The sequence below is a fragment of the Pezoporus occidentalis genome, unplaced genomic scaffold (genome assembly GCF_034315485.1).
Source record: "Pezoporus occidentalis ecotype Australia unplaced genomic scaffold, CSIRO_AGI_Poc_V1 ctg222, whole genome shotgun sequence".
Lineage (NCBI taxonomy): Eukaryota > Metazoa > Chordata > Aves > Psittaciformes > Psittacidae > Pezoporus > Pezoporus occidentalis.
In genome coordinates, this window is record NW_026914095.1 from 827,243 (window position 1) to 846,214 (window position 18,972).

At 42.5% G+C, this 18,972-nt stretch overlaps 1 protein-coding gene across 9 annotated transcripts in view; it reads left to right on the forward strand.

The window, feature by feature from the left end:
* EPHA5 (EPH receptor A5) overlaps positions 1-18,972 on the forward strand; it is a 200,500-nt gene that overhangs the window by 99,992 nt on the left and 81,536 nt on the right. For 6 of the 9 annotated variants that reach the window (XM_062620646.1, XM_062620650.1, XM_062620647.1 and 3 more), the window contains exons 4-5: positions 9,758-9,913; positions 15,307-15,642. The exons of 1 other annotated variant lie outside the window; for it this stretch is intronic. In XM_062620646.1, the coding sequence (XP_062476630.1) occupies positions 9,758-9,913; positions 15,307-15,642 (492 nt within the window). The remainder of the gene's footprint in view (positions 1-9,757; positions 9,914-15,306; positions 15,643-18,972) is intronic. 2 more of the 9 variants (XM_062620652.1, XM_062620654.1) reach the window with 1 other exon arrangement.

Sequence of the window (18,972 nt, forward strand, 5' to 3'; positions counted from 1 at the left end):
CCCAAAGTGCCTTAGGAAGACTGTTCAAGTTGATGAGATGCAAGGGTGCAGAGATGCAGTGGTAAATTACAAATAAAGTTAGTGCTGGGTTTCCAGGGTAAATAGGCTTGTGTAGGCAATGCTTACTTCTTTCATGTAGCTGGAGAGCCAGCTAAGCTACATGTGAGCAACAGCATCCCTATATAATAGTTTAATAATTAAATCACCATGAGTCAAGCTTTGGCAGCTCAAAACCTCAAATAAAAAGCCTGTGAGAATGGCCAACGTCACTGCTGCAGAGTGTGCTTTGTGCTAGTGCTCTCTAGTATGGGAAAACGGATTTGGTGGGAAGGAGGTTGTGGTGAGGTTTCATGTAGCAAGAGGGAAGGCAGTGTTTGCTTTGCTTTACTTTTCGCTTTACTTCTGAATTTCTGGATCAGTTGTGTATGTCAAACAGCCATTTTGGGGGCAAGAACAAAGTCCATGAGAAGAGACTGGGCAGGGATGCTAGCAGGACATCTCCCTCCCAACTCTAAGATGCCTTGGTCTCAGAAAAGTGCTGATTATAGTCTGATAAAATATCTTCTTGAAATAGAACTGTTTGGGTTTGGTTTTCTCTTTTCCTTTGGGGTTTTAGTGTTTTTCTGACTGATCTGGAATCACAGGAGTTCTAGCTCGTTTGTGGCAAGGATGATCCAATTCTGGTATCCAAAAGCCATGAGGCCATCTACTCAAACAGTATTGTGATTGGCTCCAAAATCAGGAGGTTTAAAGTATCAAGTTGTATTGATTCATTTGGGGTTTGCGCATATTTGTTGATATGCAGCAAGTTTTCCTATAGGAATGGGAGAAATTTTTGTATCTGCATGTGATGGGATAACCACTTGATGTTTCTGCACTTCTGTGTGCATGTAGTGTAGCTTGCTCAGAATTCCTCATTAAATTTCTCAGGGTATTAATACTCATCTTACCCTCGTTGTACCCACCCTTTGATTTCCTCCTAACTAAAGTCAAAGTATCTCAGGATATGCATACTGGGGGAGAATTTAGGTCTGCATCTGTAACTCCAACCGTTGTGCTCCAATGCAAAAAGCCATGAGCTTCTGTGGAATACAGCATGACTGAAGGGAGGTATTCTCCAAGAGGCATGCTCATGTTTCCTTCTGTGTCCCTCTAAGCCACCAGCCTGCTGCAGAATTTTGCTTAGCAGCGCCTGTATCTTAAATTTGCAAAATAAACCGCACTTCCCTGAAGTCACTTTTGTATGCATAAACCCATTTAGCACACTTAGTCCAGGCAACTCTAGATAAATCCTTCCTATCTTTTTTTGGTCAGAAGGACTGTGAACGATCCATCTCTGTCACCCTGTGATGGAATTTGAATAGATGTGTCTGGTGTGACATATGTTCAACTATAAATTACAGAGGAACAATTTTAAAATAAATTGTCTGCAGCCAGTCCTACCACATTTACCTCCTGAGGCAGATGATCGTAAAGCTTGAAGCAAACAAGTCTTTAAACATTGAGGTAGGGTTTGAAAGGATCCTTTTGCGTAGGTGTCAGCATCACCGTAGGTTGGTGGGATGCTGCCTATTTTGGACCAAAATAGTCATCAGAGGAAAGGCTGATTTTATACCACTTAGAAATGTTGTCCACATAAATGAAGTTTCACAAGATAGAACCAAGTAGAAGGAAATATTTTAAGTGGTTTTACTTCTCTTTACTGCCTGCATGTATGCAATCTATTAGTTCAGGCTAAAACCTTGAAATGTTGGTCAAGTAAACACGCATTTCATAACTCATCACAATAAATCATCCCAAATGTCATATTTCTTAACCACGATGGGTTGCAATTGTCCAAGCCACAGCATAATTATAGAATCTTTCTTTCTTTGCTGGCTGGGCTCCAGATCCCTATGGCGGACTGAACCAGAAGACTAAAGCCCTTTTATTGTAGAATTGTGCTAACAAACATGCAGCTTTGAAGAGCACTGTTTTTCAAGAGATTTTTCCAACATGTCTTTGCATTACTCTCCGTAATACTTGCACACAGATAGATATAGCGGGCTTTTGTCTGCATCGTTTTCAGGTTTGATACCATCACCCTGTTGCCATTAGGGATGATGATTGCTATTTGCTATTCAGTCAATGCCTCTATTGAACTTGAGGGAGTTCTGCAGCTTGTCCATCAATCCTCCCTTCACTTAGAGTGCAATGCAGCTTGAATGTTTAAGTTGCCATTCGCACAACAAAGGATAAACTGGGGTGTGTGTCTATGCGTACAGAAGCTTCCAAAGCAGACTCTTGTGTCTCTTGGATTACACGTGGAGCCAGGCATCTAAAGTTATGTTTACAAGCGTGCAGAAACAAATGTGTCCCTGCTGCCTTCTGTATCTTAAATCGTATTTTTCCCTTAGGTGCAGCATTGTAAATCATTGCTTCCTTTGTTTATGAGAATAAAATTATTTCAGTTTGTCTTGATTTACGAGAAAAAAAAAACAAAACAGCAGTTTGAGCATAATTTAAGTTCATCTTTTCCCCATACTTTGGAGAACAAGGTAAAGATGCATATATAGGTTTTATAGATAGAGATTTAGAAAATTACGGAAATATTTTATAGCTATAATAGACAGAAAGTCTGAGCAACAGGATATGGACTGCCTTTTCTTACTGTATGCCAGATAGCTGGGGCTCAGTGAGACCAAATTGGGTCTCTCTCTTGTAACCAGAGAGCAAAGAGAAACACAGGTGCCACTTGGACTGAGAGCTGAAGGAGCCCTTGTACATGCAGCTGCTGGCCCCAGAAATTTTGGGTTTGCTAGGAAATGGCACTTCATCTGAAGCAGTGCTTTCTCTAGAAATGGTCCAGTTTCTCACAGTTTGTTTTTTTTGTTGTTGTTGTTGTTTTTTGTTGGTTTTTTTTTTGGAAAGCCAAGTTTGGGGAAAAAAAAACAAACCAAATGAAAAAAAAACAAACCACTTTGAGCTAGCCCCACTGTCAACACAGCTGGTGAGAGCACCCTTGCATGGTGCTGAGTGCTTTTTGAGAAATCTTCTGTTTCCCCTAAAAACATTTATTTTCCATAGCTTGCTTTCCTTCTGCAAAATTAAACCCAAATGATAGCATGGGTTTGCATATATGCCAGGATAAATCTCTTTCCCTGCTTCTCTGTCACACTGATGAGAGTTTAGGCTTGATTCAGGTTTTGCCTCATTGATTGCTTCAAAATCTTCTTTGGAGCAGCATAGGAATGTGCAGAAATATAGGCCATTAAGACCTTAATGTAATCATAGGCATTTTCAAATGCATTGTGTTCCAAGTATTTTTATGGCTTGCAAATGTGGCTGACTTGGGAATTTGATTAATTTTTCAGAATGAAGCCATGTGATGAAGTTTTATGCCGTTTAGAAGAAACACATTAATGTCATTAGTGGCAGTTAATTCTTAGTTTTCTAACAACTATGGTCATGTCATAAATTGCCATGTGACAATTTAGTGAGTCACATGGTACAAAAAGTGGTATTTCAAAGGGAGGAACTGCAAGTACTAATTTATTTCTGTTCAAGTTTTCAAGGTTGTTTTGGTATTCAGAGCTAGAGCAGATTTCAATGCGGAGTGGAGGTAATTCTGCCTGAGTTAGTGTAAGGTTAGACAGAACAGCATCAAAAGGCACTGTTTTCTTAAAACAAAAAAAAAAACAACAAGAATATTTCCCACTTGAGATGCATGAATCGACTTATGTCTAAGTCTCTTTCTTCAAGGTGCAAAGCCCTCAGATGCCCCACATATCCCCACTTGGCAAGCTCTAGGAACCCATTTAAAAGAACCTTTAGGAGGTCTTGGGCTACAGCACTGGGTGTTGAAGTTGCCGAAGGATGATGGCAAGTACAGTGGATTCAAGCAAACCAGCAACTTAGAATTACAGTGTTTTATTAGTGGGGTTTTATTTAATTCCCTTCAAATTCCCAAGGTGTGCTGCGGGAAGCAACATAGCACCATTGCAGATAGAGAGACCAGCCCTAAAGGAGATATCACCAGGGCATTTTACACATTTGTCTATGGCTTTATAACTTTGGCAGCAATTTCGATGTCGGTCTGCAGTTCAAAGAGAGCTGTTAAGGAAGGCAGGATTAGCTCTTGGGAGCCTGCTTGTGAATTCTGCAGGAGGATGCTCAATAGTGGGTTGCTGTAGTTCTTGGAATACTTTTTAGAAGAGCATGGCAATCATCTGTTTATATTGGTTGGAAGATACGAATGCAGTCTGCTGTGGTTTTTGGTTTGTTTTTTTCCTGAAAGTAAAAGTCTGTCAGGAGCACAAGCTGGAGCTTGGAGCTGCTCAGCAGTATAATTGATTCCACATTGTAAAGACCTGTACCTCCCTAAACCCTTCTTTAGTTTTTGGATGCATCTAACAGGCAGCAGCCCCCTCTTGCTTCAAGGCATGGCAGCTCCAGAGATGAAAACAGGGGGTTGTTTATTTGTAGATTGGTTTTGCTCAAATCTTTCAACTCTTGAGCCATATTCCCTGTGCCAGAGCGATGTGCTAATGAAGGCAGAGTTGATGAGATACAGAGCTGCTTGCTTTCCTTTCTACTGAGCACACATGCATGCACCACGTCTTGCTTGTATTTCTGCCAAGAGCCTGCTCGATGTGGATTATGGGTCTGGCATGGGGCAGAGTTTTATGCTGTAGTTGCTTCTAAGAACTGTGGTAATTTGAGTTGTGTGTGCCTGACAGAAGTTTGCAGTCTGAGAAAGCAAATGAGACTAAAGGACTGGAACAAAAAGCAAAGAGGTTTTGTGTTTTGGGGAGGTAACCTGTTTCAGCTGGATAACCTGTGCTCTGTCTAGATTAGGCATCCTTATCCTCATTATTTTTTTGTAAGATTTTGTCCATTAGCTTTATTTATGGATTAGTGGCACTGCCTTATGAATTATACTTGTAATTTCTGATTACTGTGGAGACTAATTTGGTGCTCTGCAAGAGAGATTGTAATGCCTGTTTGAGCTTTATTTTCTGTGATATATGAAAGGTCAGTTTGCTGATCTTAAGCACTTAAGTCCTCTGAGCTTATCCTCCCAGCATTAGGAGAGTGCAAAGGGACTATTAGGTTGGACCTTTTTCATGATTCCTAGAGTTTCAACACATATAGGGTCATGTTTCTTAGCTTTTTTATCTCCAGGGACAAAACTGGAATTCCTACTAAATATTAATTGGATTGCTTTACCTGCATGGCCATGTATGTGCCTGTGGATATGGAAAGACTTGAAGGTGGTTCTTGCTTCCAGCGCTTATTGGCTGGGGTTGTTGTGCAGAAAAGGCACAGGGTAGCCAGAGAGGGGAGAAGCCCTGCCCATTGAATGAAGCTCAGGGATTGTTGCAGTGATTGTTGCAGTGAATCATTTGATGTTAAGGCTTGCAGAATATAATCTGTCAAGTAGTCCCAGCTGTTTGATTGTTACTCTGCCTGCTTCCCCCCACCTCGCACCCTCCACTGGTACTCACTGTCTCTAGCACTGATACAGCTCATAAAAGCTCAGCATACCATTTGAAGAGGGTGGTTTTCATTGTAAGAGTACAGGTGATCCCTCCTCCATCCACCCACATTTGAAGAGCCAGCTTCTCTCAGCACAGCTCTTGTGGGATTCTGTCTGCAAAGCACAAAGCCAGTTTCTAATCCAATCACTGCCAGTTTAAGGGATCAGTTCACACCATTGGTGTCCCAGGAGGTTCTTACTGCCATCGTTAATTGCAGCCATCTCTCACTGGCCCATCCGGAAGCGGGCAAGCAGAAGACTGCACAGATGCTAATGCTCTGTGCCCGCAACATTTTGTGGTTGCTACTAAGAATAAAAAGAGTGAAATTAATCGCTAATAATGGATGTGCTACTAACAGGAACACATCGCTTGTACCTAACACCAGCAGGTTGTTTATGCGTATTTGCTATGTCTAAAAATACTCTTATTTTAATTTTTTTTCTAGCAACCAATTTCATTTAAAGTCTATTTTCACACATCAGTGGCTGTTAATCAGTTAAGGAGTTATCAGTTTTAGTATTAGGAAGAAAGAAGCAGATCTCATCAACAGCTTAAAACTTAATTTTTTTTTTAGCTGTCTTGCAGCAGATTGTGGGGAGTCTTAGGCTCATCTTATTTCTCCTCCTTTTCCCCCCACCTTGAAAAGAGATAGTACCCTTACATGTGTGACTGTACGGTGCTAGTTCTACACATCCTTTCAAGAGCTGTTGAATTAGAAATACTAAGATAAAAATATAAGAAGACTAAAATAAGGTTCAATTAGAAATTAAACCCAAGACATGCATGTAATTTTAAAAAAGTCATGTATACTTTATGAAGAGATTGTAAGGTTGACTGTCAGAAGAGGAATAGTGAGCTAAAGACCAAAACCCAAGGTATGTGCAAGGTAGGCTGTTTGTGGCCCTGTTCTACTCTGATTCCAGTTTCCAAAATATCTGAGATATTGCCACCAGTGGCAGAAAAATGACATGGTACCAGCCCCTGCTTTTGGCTGTTGAGCTCAGACAAGTCTGTGCCCATCTGGCTACCGTGATACCTGCTGTGCAGTGTGGAGGCATAAGATGTTCCTGGCTCAGCTTTCATCTAACAGTATCCATCACAGCATTCCTGTTTATTAAAAGATTGTTGCTTGAACCATCTCATCCATCTATCCTCTCCCTTGTGTCAGGTACAAAGCAAACATAGGAAAGTATACAGAGAGAAGTGTTTTAATAGATACTAGTTATGTCTGAAACACCTTTGCAGTTACAGCTGCTTCTGCTCCTGAGCACGGTAGCACAAGTGTGTTTCCCATCAGGAGTGGTCCCCAAGCTGCTAGCCATGAGAGGCTGGAAGGCTATGTGGTGGGCACCCTGAAAATCCTGTTCTGTCCTCCCCACAGCTTCTGATGCAGGAGCATGGGCTCGGCATGCCACCACTTGCTGTGCTAATTGTTGCATTTATTTTTGTTTCCTGTCCTTCCTTTTTTAGCATATCACATCTCCTCCCCCTGAATTCTTCCTTTCTGTCCAACACAAGAGTATTTTGCTTAGATGTGATAGCACACTACTCTTCTGGCTTCAGTGTAATTTAATGTTCTTGATTGTTCTTTCTTATATCTTTTGGATAGAGAAGGGACTTGCCTGATGCATGGGAATCTGTGGATTATACGGAAATTGGTCCAGTTCAGTTTTATTTCATATGCCTTATTAAAACATGTGTTATTAGTGTTGTACATCTGTTGACTCCATACTTATTCATAAAAATTAAACACTCCCTTTGAGCTGAGCTACGTATCATACCATCATTAACAAGCTGCACCTTGTTGAAAGTCTGTCAAGGAAAACTGACTTATTCTTCATTTGCTGCTTTGCACAAAATAGAAACATGCTAAACTCTTGTGCTGTAATGATTTTCTGTCTGTCTTGATGGGACATAATGAGGCAAATTCAAGTCATTTTTTGAAGGCTAATTACATCAAGTACATGCTAGACGTGGGCTGCCCTCATTAACGTTGCACATTTTTGTGCTTTCATTTCCCCATCCCTATTGTCTGCAGGTGCAAGTGAGTTTGATTTGGCTTTGAAATACAAATTATAGGGTATAGAGGAGCCATTTGGTGGTCTCCTCTCCCAGAAGATTCCCCAGCGATTGTATAACAAGTCCTTGCTGTAGGAAGGGCAGCATTTGAAGGTGGTTGTGCAGTAAATAAAAGAACTCAACTCTGTGCTAGAAACTGAGGAATGCACCATAAAGCACGAGGGCAGCTCGTGGAAAGTCTGCTAACAACCATCAAGAATAAATTCAGCCCTAGGTCTGTTCACTGATCCTGGTGTACGGACACAAAGCAGATGACTGCATCCTGCAGAGCTCACAGCCTAGGTGTAGAGCACTAGTTGGATGATCGGCAGTTTTGAAAATTACAGGGCTTTTTAAGCCTGTAAATCCTTCCAGTTCTACTAGTTTCTTTGCCTGTCTTGTGAGAAGAAAAGGGAGTTTGGGGGAGGTATGGGAGGGTGCCCGGTTTGGGGAGGTCAGCAGGGGTGCTGGAAATGAGTGTCCCATAGAGAGATGGAGAGGTTGCATATGCATGATGGAGATCTGGCAGCCTGTGGTGGGCTTGTGAACTGCTTCAGGGTTGCATGGTATTCAATGGGAGAGCTTCATGTTCTGAGCATGTCTGTGGAGTTGAAGTCGGGGGGAAGTCTGCTGGATGTTCTTGGATCACACCCCTTTGATTCGTGAGTGTTCTTGATCAACAGACTTACTGGTTATTTCCAGGAGTTAGAAGGTGATGTGCAAGTCTCTCACCTTTGGTGAAGCTAGTGGCATAAAAGGGAAGATGTCGAGACTGTTCTCTGGTACTGCGGGAAGCATATCCAGTTTTAGAAGCAGTTGTCTTAGTTGGTCCATCAGAGGAAAAGGGATCTCTAGCAATGAACTGTACTTTATCTACCATGAAGATGAATTCTGTCATTACTGGCTGAATTTTAGCACTTGATCTTCATTCTGTGTTTGTCTGGGACATTCCTGATGGGATAATATTAATGCTTTTTTTGTGAGCTCATTTTCTTTGCAAACTGATTACAACTGGGGAAGTTTGAATGCAGATGGGATTTCCAGGTAACTTCTGTAAGTCTGACAGCAGACCTGGGCATCATTGGTATCACACTGGGCAAAATCATTTTAAAGCATCTCTGATGGAAAAAGTAGCAGCGTTCCGGAGCTGCTTTAACTTATCTCCATGTCTCTGCTTTTTGAGACAAACACAAAATCAAGTTTTCCTCCTTTTGCTAACAGTGGGTTTGTAATTCTGCATATAACAGTGTGATTACAGGGCCAGCTGCTTTTGTGCTAATGCCAGGGTGGATACATGCAAACCTATGGTTGTCACTGCTTCTGGCTGACTGCACGCACACAGGTGAAGTGCAGAGTGCTGTGCTTAGGTGAAGGAGTGCATTTTTCAGGAGGCTGGGAACAAGTATTACTGTATTCACTTCAAATTATTAAAAAAAAAAAAAGAAAACAAGAAATGTTCCTAAGTTACAGTAATCCATATGTTTGTGAGAACAAAAAACAGCTCTTGTATCAAGTCTTTGTGCCTTGTCATGCATATATATTGGAGCTGGGAGGAATATCTTGTATGGCAAGCATGCCTGGTTCAGGCTATACCCAGAGCAGTCTGTCTTGTATGGAGCACTTTAAAATTCATCATAGGTTTGCAGAGGAAAAGACCCTAGGGAAGTAACCTTATCACAGTGTCTTAAAGCTGTCAATCTTGAGGTCCTTCCACCACCGTGTTGCTATTTGTTTGCTGAGACATTGATTTCTGGATGTAGAACATCTTAAACAAAAAACATGAGATGTATTTTACCCGTTTTTCTAAGACTGAATGAAAAAAATCCCCAAGCACAATAATGTTTTCTAAAGCAGAGCCCAAATGATGTTGCCTCTAATGCATTCAACAAGGAAAATAAATGCTCAGCAAAGGCAGATGCTAGGGGAAAAAGAACAATCAACGGCTTCACATTCTCTTTTCATGCAGATATTTAAGTATTCACTGACTGCTAATGTCCAAGACTGTTTTAAAATATGCAAACCAAATAGCTTGCAAGTGTTTTTCTGTTTTCTAGCTGAACATACATTTTTATTGGGGTTGGGGTTTTTTTGGTTGTTTGTTTTGTTTTATATTTTTAAGGAAATGTGAAGAGACTAATTTTATGATGGGAGAGCTTAGCCTGTGGTTCTTCTTTTCACAGTATGCAGACCTGGGTTCTTCAAAGCTTCACCCCACAGTCCATCCTGCAGCAAATGTCCCCCTCACAGCTACACGCTTGATGAAGCATCCACATCTTGCCTGTGTGAAGAACACTATTTTAGGAAGGAATCAGACCCACCTACAATGGCCTGTACAAGTAAGCATGTGCTTATAGGGTTATTTTTAATCCTTTCAAGCTGTTCCTGTACTATGCCCGGACATTATGATCCTAATTAATGTGCTTTTACAGGCTCTGGGCTGGAGTCTGAACTAGCCTTGACACACTTTTAATGTCTGGTTTTGTCCACCAGACCTCTGGTTACACAAGAATAAACTTTCAAAGCCTTTTGCTTCAAAAGCTGGCATTAAACCCAGGAAGTGTTTTTTGTCTCCAGAGGTCCCTTCCAACACTAATGACTCTGTGATCTGTGTAATGAGCAAATGCTCCATCTCTCACCAGCCACTTGTGGGCAGACTCAGCCAGCAGCATGGCATTCAGATACCCGCATCGGTGTGTGCATGGGTACCGGTGTGGGGCACACACATCTAGGAAATGATGGGTAGCACTTGTCAGTGCTAGGCATGGATAGAGCCTACATGTTCCTGCTCAGTATCTTCTCTTAGCTCATTTTCAACAAGCAAGCAGGGAGAGACCCCTAACTTTCCGGTCCATCTGGAGAAGGTCATTCTTCAGGGTAGCCTCAAAACTGTGATGGAAACTGCTTCTCCAAACCTGTAGCAGAAATGTAGAGCTTTTCCCCTTGGTGTAAGGGGAGGGTAGATAACAAGCAAATTAGGGTATTGGAAGTCCAAGGTGGAGTCTATGGAATCACTAATTTTGCCCTTTTCCTGCCATCTGTAAGCTGTCCTGTCAGCTGTACTTCGAAAGTTTCTTGTTCAATTTATGTTTAGTATTCTGAGGGCCACATTTTCCCACATTCCAGCTAGTCCCACTGAGTGTAGCACAGACCACATGTTTTTTCTGTGTCTCTCATGCTCCAAATGAAATTTTTTGTGGGGCAAAAGAGGTTAAAAGGGACCAAAGAGAAGCTGAGCTACTGGAGCAGGAAGAGATAGAGCTTCCAACAAACTTAAACAGTGGAGGAAAAAGTAGGTGTACGAGTCCATGCATGCTTGGAGCCGCTGGGACATAGTGCAGAGGTGCCTTCCATACTGTTTCCTTGCATCATGTGGGCATGGGTTTTTGTGCCTTCATCAAAAGCATGGTTTATTGTGCCTTCATCCCAGTGAATACAGATGTCCTTCCTATCTTCCTAAGTCTGCACTTCAAAAACAGAAAGAAAGTCTGTTCCTGTTGGAGAGACGCAAAGGAAATTGCCCTCGGCAGGTCTCTGCTTGCCTGAAGGAGGCACTCAGAATAGAATCGGGGCCCTTGAACTCTGTGTTTGCTCTTCACCAGCCAAAGGAGCATAAAGCATGTGCCTATTGGAAGGTGTGCTACAGGGAAGGAGAAGACGGCCTTAGGCAGCTACCAGTAGTGGTCAGATCAAAGTGGTCTAGGGGGATGAATCATGCAAGCACTTCTCAGTTTATTTAATAGGCATGCTGGTGTCTTTCAGAGCAGTAGCTAGGGTGGGTTACAGCATGAAAAACTTTGATACCAGGGTTTCTTGATGTCCATTTTGCCCCTTGGCCTGACTTAGATAAATGAGAGACGATTAGGTCCAGCATGGTACTGGGAAATGGGAAGGGAGAGGAATACTCTAAGCTCTGGAAACACACATAAAATTGGCTTTTCTGTGCAGGCAGAACCAAAGCTAGGGACTGACACAGGTATGCCAGGCTGCCAGTGTCAGCAGTACCTCCTGTCCATCATCGATGATGTTGCTCTCTGTCCCTTCTCAGGATGGAGGGGTATGCATCCAGCCTGTTCTGCTGGCGAAGCCACACAGGGAAGGAGTTGGAGTCCCCAAGGAAGAGCTTTATGCGTGCCTATGACCTGAGTGTAGGGCAGGATTTTCAGAGGCACAAGCAAGCTTGGTGACCTGCTCATACTAAAAAGTAGTACAACTCGAGTGCCTGTTGCCCCCAGGTTTCTGGTGCAGTTTGAATCCTGTAGGCAAAGGCTGTAATTTCTGATTCTGCACATACTATGGGATTTTCTCTTTGTGTTTGTTTGGGCTTTTTATTTTTCTTCTTCTTTTTTTTTTTTTTTTAATAAAAAGTAGGTAGTAAATGTTGTCAGAGACAGTGAAGAGAAGGTAGTGACACTAATGTTTAAAGCTAGTTCAAATAGATCTGAAAAGGAACATCTCATTGTGAACTGAAATACAAGCGAGACAGACTTAAGTCGTGACTGTTAGGAAAATACTGCAAAGATTTGGTATGTTTTTAATATTTATTACCACAGAATTTGATAATATTTGTAGGTTTCCCTCACCTTGAAATCTTGTTAGTTTTAGAGAATCTATCAGTGTCCATCTTCAATTCAGGTCTATATCTGCAAAGTCCCCTTGCCAGTTGCTGTAGCTATGAAATGACATTTTCCTTATTTAAAGCAAATGCTTTTCAGTCCCAAGCTGCATGAGTCTCCCCACCACCAGCAGCATCACTGAAGAAAACTAACTGCTACACCACTGTTAACTGCTCAGTTAAGTACACTGAAGGGAAAAAAAAATAGATTTAATTTAATTTTTCCAGTTCCATATGCATGTTTTATAAGTAATGTTTGGTGATTTTGAAATTAATACTGCTCTAATGCAGTCTGAAATATTTATTGACCTTATATAATATATTGACCTTGATTATAGCTAAGTAATCCTAGCTTCAGTTCCTTGAACATCATCTTTTTGAAATTAATACATAGTTACACCCTTTGGTTTCCCCCTGCCTCCCATCTCAGAGAAGAAACCCTATGGCTGTTCAGAGCATATTGGGGAAATATGTTTAGTGGTATGAGACATAGGACAGACTGAAGATTTTATAGTATTTAGTGTAATGTACTACTCACAAGAAGTTTACAGTTAACTTTGAGTGCATGCATATACATCTTTATATCTGGAGGGTAAATTCTCAGGTTATGTTTTTTAAATATATACATCAGCAAATAACAGGTTTGATGTCCATCAAGAAAAATACTAATGTTTGTCTTCAGGAAGTGTTTGCCTCTAGTCTAGTCAGTAAACGGTGGTGCAGAAGGGATGTTTAGATTGTAAAATAGCGAACAAATACATATATACATATATATACACATATATACATAATATAGATATACACATTATATATACATATATATGAATATATATACACACACAGATATATATATATATATCTGTAAACTAGTATCTTTGTCCTTGGTAAAAGGAGGTTAGAAATTAAAACAGACCTTTCTAGCAGACCTAGGGCCCCCTCTTCCAAAGATAAAACATTGGTTTGTTATCCCAGCTGTGATTTATCAGAATTTTACCCATTGTGGCTTCAGGATTCGTCAAGTAGGTCTTGTAAGATATCTGTAGACTGCTAAAGACCTTTATCTGAGCCCCTGTGAGAATTCTAATTTTATAGGTTATGAAGTCCCGCTAGCTTCAAAGTGCTTCCACTGAAGTTGATGTTTTTAAGCCTTCAAGAACAGCAGCTGACTCTTCTGTACAAACAAAGTAAAATTCTCTGGTGAATTTACAAAAGTAGTAACTTATCCTAATTACAGACACATTGTCCAGTAAGTGTTTCTTGTGCCTGATTTCTTTATTTTCTTCTTAAAGTACTGGTAGCAGTAAAAGGGCATTCATCCACTGAAAGAAAAAATAGGCCAATCTAAACAGTAGAAACATATAGAAAACCTCTGAGTGCAGTATATGTAACTCCACACAGCTCCAGGGATGAATTTCATACTTTCCATTGTATCAGTATGAGTATGACAGTGCAGAAAATAGTCCTGACTTGGGCTGTACCTTGGTGTCATTAGCTAAGTAGCAGTAGGTCCCTGTGGCTCAGATTGTGAGTGGCTTGCTTCCCGTGATCACAGGACAAACGAGGCAGATGTGTTATTTCCTAAACTAACTTAGCTCTTGTATTCAACTGCTTTCCTCCCTCCCCCCAAGGAGAAAAAAAAAATCAGTATTATTTATTTCCTCTGTAAGTTTCTCACTGAATCATAACAGCTTGAGTCGAAATCATGGCAGTGTTTTATCAGTGTTACCAATTTTATAGACTTAAATAGGGGAATAGGAAAGGGAAATAGAGGAAAGTGCTTCTGGTTTATAAGGTAGTTTCAGTTTTGCAACACTGCCTCTTTAAAATATGATATTGAGTTTAATTATTACAACAAAACAAGAAGGTGACAACCTAAGACAGACTTGAATTCATATGGATTTCTAGGTGATGAAGTTACTTGTCGGGCTCTTTTCAGTGAGCTGCTCATGAGTTTTGACAGCTTGATTCAAACTGAAGGGAAGTGTGTTGCCTTCCCTCATCAACCTCCCTTGGAAAAAATCCCAGTCTTTGCTTCATAGCTTCTGGTGGTACTGTGACTAAAATCCTTCCTGGCTTGCTTTGATAAATTTCCTCTTTCTTCCTCATTCATTAGCATTCCCTGAGTATATAACACATGAATCTCTTGCATGAGATTCCTGCTTGTCCTTTCACATTGTCTTCAAGGGTGTATATGCAGCTTGCCCTTCATCTCCAACACAAGCCTGTTAAAAACACTTGCAGCACCTCTGCAAGTAAGCAGTCTTGAAGGTGTCTCCAGGTGGGCTTTGCTTGCCCAGCTGTGGTCTTTCCCAGAAGGATGAAGGAAAACAGCTCATCTTTTGCAGGAGCTCTGGTACCTCTGCAGCAGCTGTTTCTCCTTTGATAGCCTTGCCAGCACCATGCTGGCATCCTGAGCGGGGAGGCTTGGCAAAATAAGCAAGCACAGTGTGGCTAATCAGCTGTGCTAGAGCTTGGCAGGGATCAAGAAGGCTGCCATTGAGTAGCTGGATATGGCCATGTTTCCAGTGACCCGTGTAGATCACCATCTGCTTTGGGCTACATTGAGCATCTCATTTAGGTGTGATTTGGATGCCCAAGCTTAGGTTTCACTGTTGCCAAATATCTGATGGGGAGAGGCGGGTGCACACAGAGGAGAGATTTGGTGTCTGAGATGAGTACTGAAGGAGTGTGAATGCCACAGCGTATGTCCTTTTTTAGGACCTAGGGCGAGTAATATAGGGCCAGTGGGGTGCAGAGGGGGAATCTTGCTGCTGGCAAAGCCAGTGACTTGCGCAGAGCAAAGATTTGCAGCTCTCTTCTCAGGAAGGGTACGGAGAGAATGAGGGGCAATGTTCCGGGATGGAGTTCTCTTCCTGTTGAGATTGAGAAAGCCCCGTGCCTTGTCCTCCTATGCAGGTGGCTGCATCCCAGCACAGACCCCTTGAGGAGAGGTGGGAATACTCAAATCCCCATTTCCCACTTCTTCAGGTGCTTCTGCAAAGTGTACTTTCTGGCGCATGAGCAACAGGGCATCTCTCTTCAGCCTAGTGAGTAGTAGAGAGCAGGATGACTGATAATACTGTTTTTACCATGTGTTTTTCTCACTTTACAAACCAGGACCCCCCTCTGCTCCTCGGAGTGCCATCTCAAATGTTAACGAGACTAGTGTCTTTCTGGAATGGATTCCCCCTGCTGATACTGGTGGAAGGAAAGATGTGTCTTATTATATTGCATGCAAGAAGTGCAACTCACACTCAGGTCTGTGTGAGGCGTGTGGCAGTCATGTCAGGTACCTCCCCCAGCAAACCGGCCTGAAAAACACCTCTGTCATGATGGTGGATCTGCTTGCCCATACAAACTATACCTTTGAAATTGAGGCAGTGAATGGAGTATCCGACCAGAACCCTGGAGCCCGGCAGTTTGTGTCTGTAAATGTAACCACAAACCAGGCAGGTAAGTGAATCTTCAACATGGGGAAATGTCTGGGGTGGGAGCTTGAGCCAGTCAGACCCTGTGCAGACCTCCCTTTGAAACGGGTGGAAGTCCCCAGCATGAAGGGCTGGACTGTGGCATCTGCAAATATATGTGTGTGGGTGGTTGTCTCATAGGTTACAATTACTGCAGTCTTCAGCATGTTTCCTCCCAGCAGGACACGCTTTTAGGATATTTGGTTCTTTCCTTTTACACTAAGCTACTTGGAGATCCCTCCGCTTCTTTGCGTTTTGCTGTATCCACCTGCTAAACCAGAAAGAAAAGGGTTGCCTTTCCTGTTGAGAAAGGGAAATTTCTAAGAGTTCATTTTAATTCTGAATTCCAGTCGTTAAAATGTCCTACCTTTGCAAACAGCTACCTGAAGAAAAATGCTTTGAGTGACTTTAGGGAATTTAATCCCTCTTCTGCACTATGATGCTAAAGTGACTGGACTGAGGCTGGTAAGATATGATACACTGTCACAGCTTCTCCAACAAGGTAGGGCTGACATATTGTGTACTGTGTACTTCTTGGTTTTGCCCTGTACCGGCAGAGATGTAGACTGGTTTGTTCCTTTGTCCAGAGCTTAGTCTGTCTGTCCTTCCTTTGCCCAGCACTTGAAAAGAGCTTTTGCCTTGGACACAGACAGGGAGCTGCCGTTGTGCCTTGTCATTTGGAGCTGTGATGGGAGGCGAGAACATGATTGCATGTCCCTCCATACACAACAACACACTAGGCATATCACATAGCTTCTGTAAGCCCTGGAGACCTGCCTGTTCTTCTCTTGTCCATCATGCTCTCTGTTTTAGGGTCTTAACCTTTGCTTACCTGGCTTGCTTCCTGCCTTTTTAATTCAGGGCTCCCCAGTGACACTCGTCCACTGTGGAGTCCTTCCAGGAATGTGAACAAATGGTGTTTGGGGCTGTGAGGACCGTGCTGCCAGATCACTGAAGTGAACCCCTTGTCTTCTCCTGACAGACAGGGCTTAGCCAGTAAGTCTGGTGCACTATGCATTATAACAGGTAGATGGAGATTGACAGATCCTCACTGCAGAGCAGAAAAACTGCTATCTGAAAGCAAGGCTGCATTTCATTTCTGCTACCCAGGTGAACATGTGCAGGCTTGGCAGCCAGCAGCTCAAGAGTGTGATTGCATCACACTTCATCAGATACCTGTGCTGGTAATTAGAGTGGAGAGGAAATAAAGGCATCCTGGTGGATGTGTCCGGAAATCTCCTGGAGGAACATCAGTGGATGGCAGTATGACACCTGTTGAGGGCACCTGTTTAATGCAGATCAGTGGGTGTCATGGTCGTGATGCTGTTTACTCTTTTCCCATTGTGAAGGCTGCTGCCAATAACTGTTGTTGGAAAAGGTGTATTTTCCTGTTAGTGGGCTTGCATTAGTATTTCATTGCTGGCAATGGATTTTCCCTGATACATGGAGTTAAATCCACATAAATCTCAGTAAGTGTAGGTGCATGGGGGGAGATGATACATTGCTGATCCATGCAGACTGTGAGGAAATGGTCCCAATTCATGACTTACATCCCAAACTCACCATAGGTTCAGTAGGATTTATCCATGTAGCTGTCTTCCTGTTCATCAAGCCAAGAATAACCTCCCTGTGCAGGTATATCCTTCAACCTTGTATTGAAAGGTCTGTTATAGGAAATGGTAGACCTGTGATGAATGTGCCCTATGCTAAGGACAAGTGGGTAAGTGTAGTTTCTGGTTCAAGTCTCGCTGTTTATCGTGGTGGAGCTGCAGTCAGGAGATATACTAATGGATCCAGCCATGAGTGCTTAATTCACTGTGTGATGTTGAAATTGCATCTCTATGGTCTTGTGTTTGATTCAACAGGAGTGGTGACGGTATTTTGTTGTCTATCTATCTGATTGATATCGTTCAGGAGGAGAACCAGGCCTTTCTGCTGAACCTGCAGCATCAAATATCCTTCCCAGTAACGTGCTCTTTCAGTACTCCTTGGGATGATAATCAGTTTGTTCAAGCCAGAAACAAAGCAGCCATAGAGGGGGAGACTTTGCAAATCAGATGGAAAATGAATATCTGTTTTCTTAAGCTGCCTCCAAAAGTATCCTTTGAGTAACGGAAGTGTGCAGGTGGAGTGGTCCATGCCTGGCCATGGCCAAAGATGTTGGATATCCCTGAATGAGCCTCACCTTCAGCTGTCCTCTCTCAAATAAGTGCAGGCAGGGCACATGGGGCTTCAGGAAGTCTCAGCCCACTCGTCTTCCACTTGAAATTACCACCAAGATGTACAGCTCTGGGGCCTCATCCTTTCCGTCGCACAGGTTTTCTGGTGGTATGATTATATTTTCATGAAGGCTGGTGTAACAAAGCTGAGTCACTAGAAGTGTAGACACAAGGACAACTGCAGCAGTAGGAGAAATCCTGCTGCAAGAAATGCTGGCTGCAGAAAATGAAAAAAATTGCATGCTGCGGGATAGGTCTGGCTGCTGGAGTCCTGTTGGCAGCTATTCACTAACCCAGCACTGCAGAGAAATGCCAGGTTTTGTTTTGTTGGTTTGGCTTTTGTCTGTCCCAAAAAGACCATGTGAATTTCAGGACTGCAGAGAATGCAGAGGCAATGGGGTGCTGGGTGCATGACCTTTTCTGTGCATGAGAGCTTTTGGCAGCAGAAACTATCTCTGGGTTGGGCTTTTGAAGGGATTGCTTCCTGAAAATAATGTTTTTTTCTTCAAAACAGCTTGTACCCCTTTCTCTTCCACCAACTTAAAATAATGAGAAAAAGAATTTGCACTGGCAGTAAGTCTAGCATTTTTACACGGATTTGATTTTCCACTGAACTTTTGAAATTAGATTTGGAAAAACATCAAGGAAGCAGTAACTTTTTGTGCACAACAGGAGGCAGATCAGCTGGTGACTCCAGCATGCTTCTGCTCCATCAGTCCCTTGGGACCTGGTGGTACTTGGGATGCAACTGTCCATGTGGGACGCAGTGGCCTTAGGCTCCAAGTACAGGACTAGGTCCTCTGTCACCCTCTTGCAATCCCTAAGCCTCTGTTGTTTCTGTGGGATTTTGCAGACGTTTTCCAAGAGAGAACATATATCTAGAAAGGGTGAGCAATGCCACAAGCAAGGGGAGGTAGAAAGTGCAGTGGCCTCCATTGTGACTACCCTAGAGCTGTTGCAGGCAGAGGACCTTATTCCCTTTGTAAGTACGTGGGTTGGCCAAAGTATGGCTCTCTCTTGTGGGATTGCTGTGAAATACATGCTCAAGGGACTTCCCAGCACAGATGGCAGGGAACCATCTGTAATGCACTCTCACA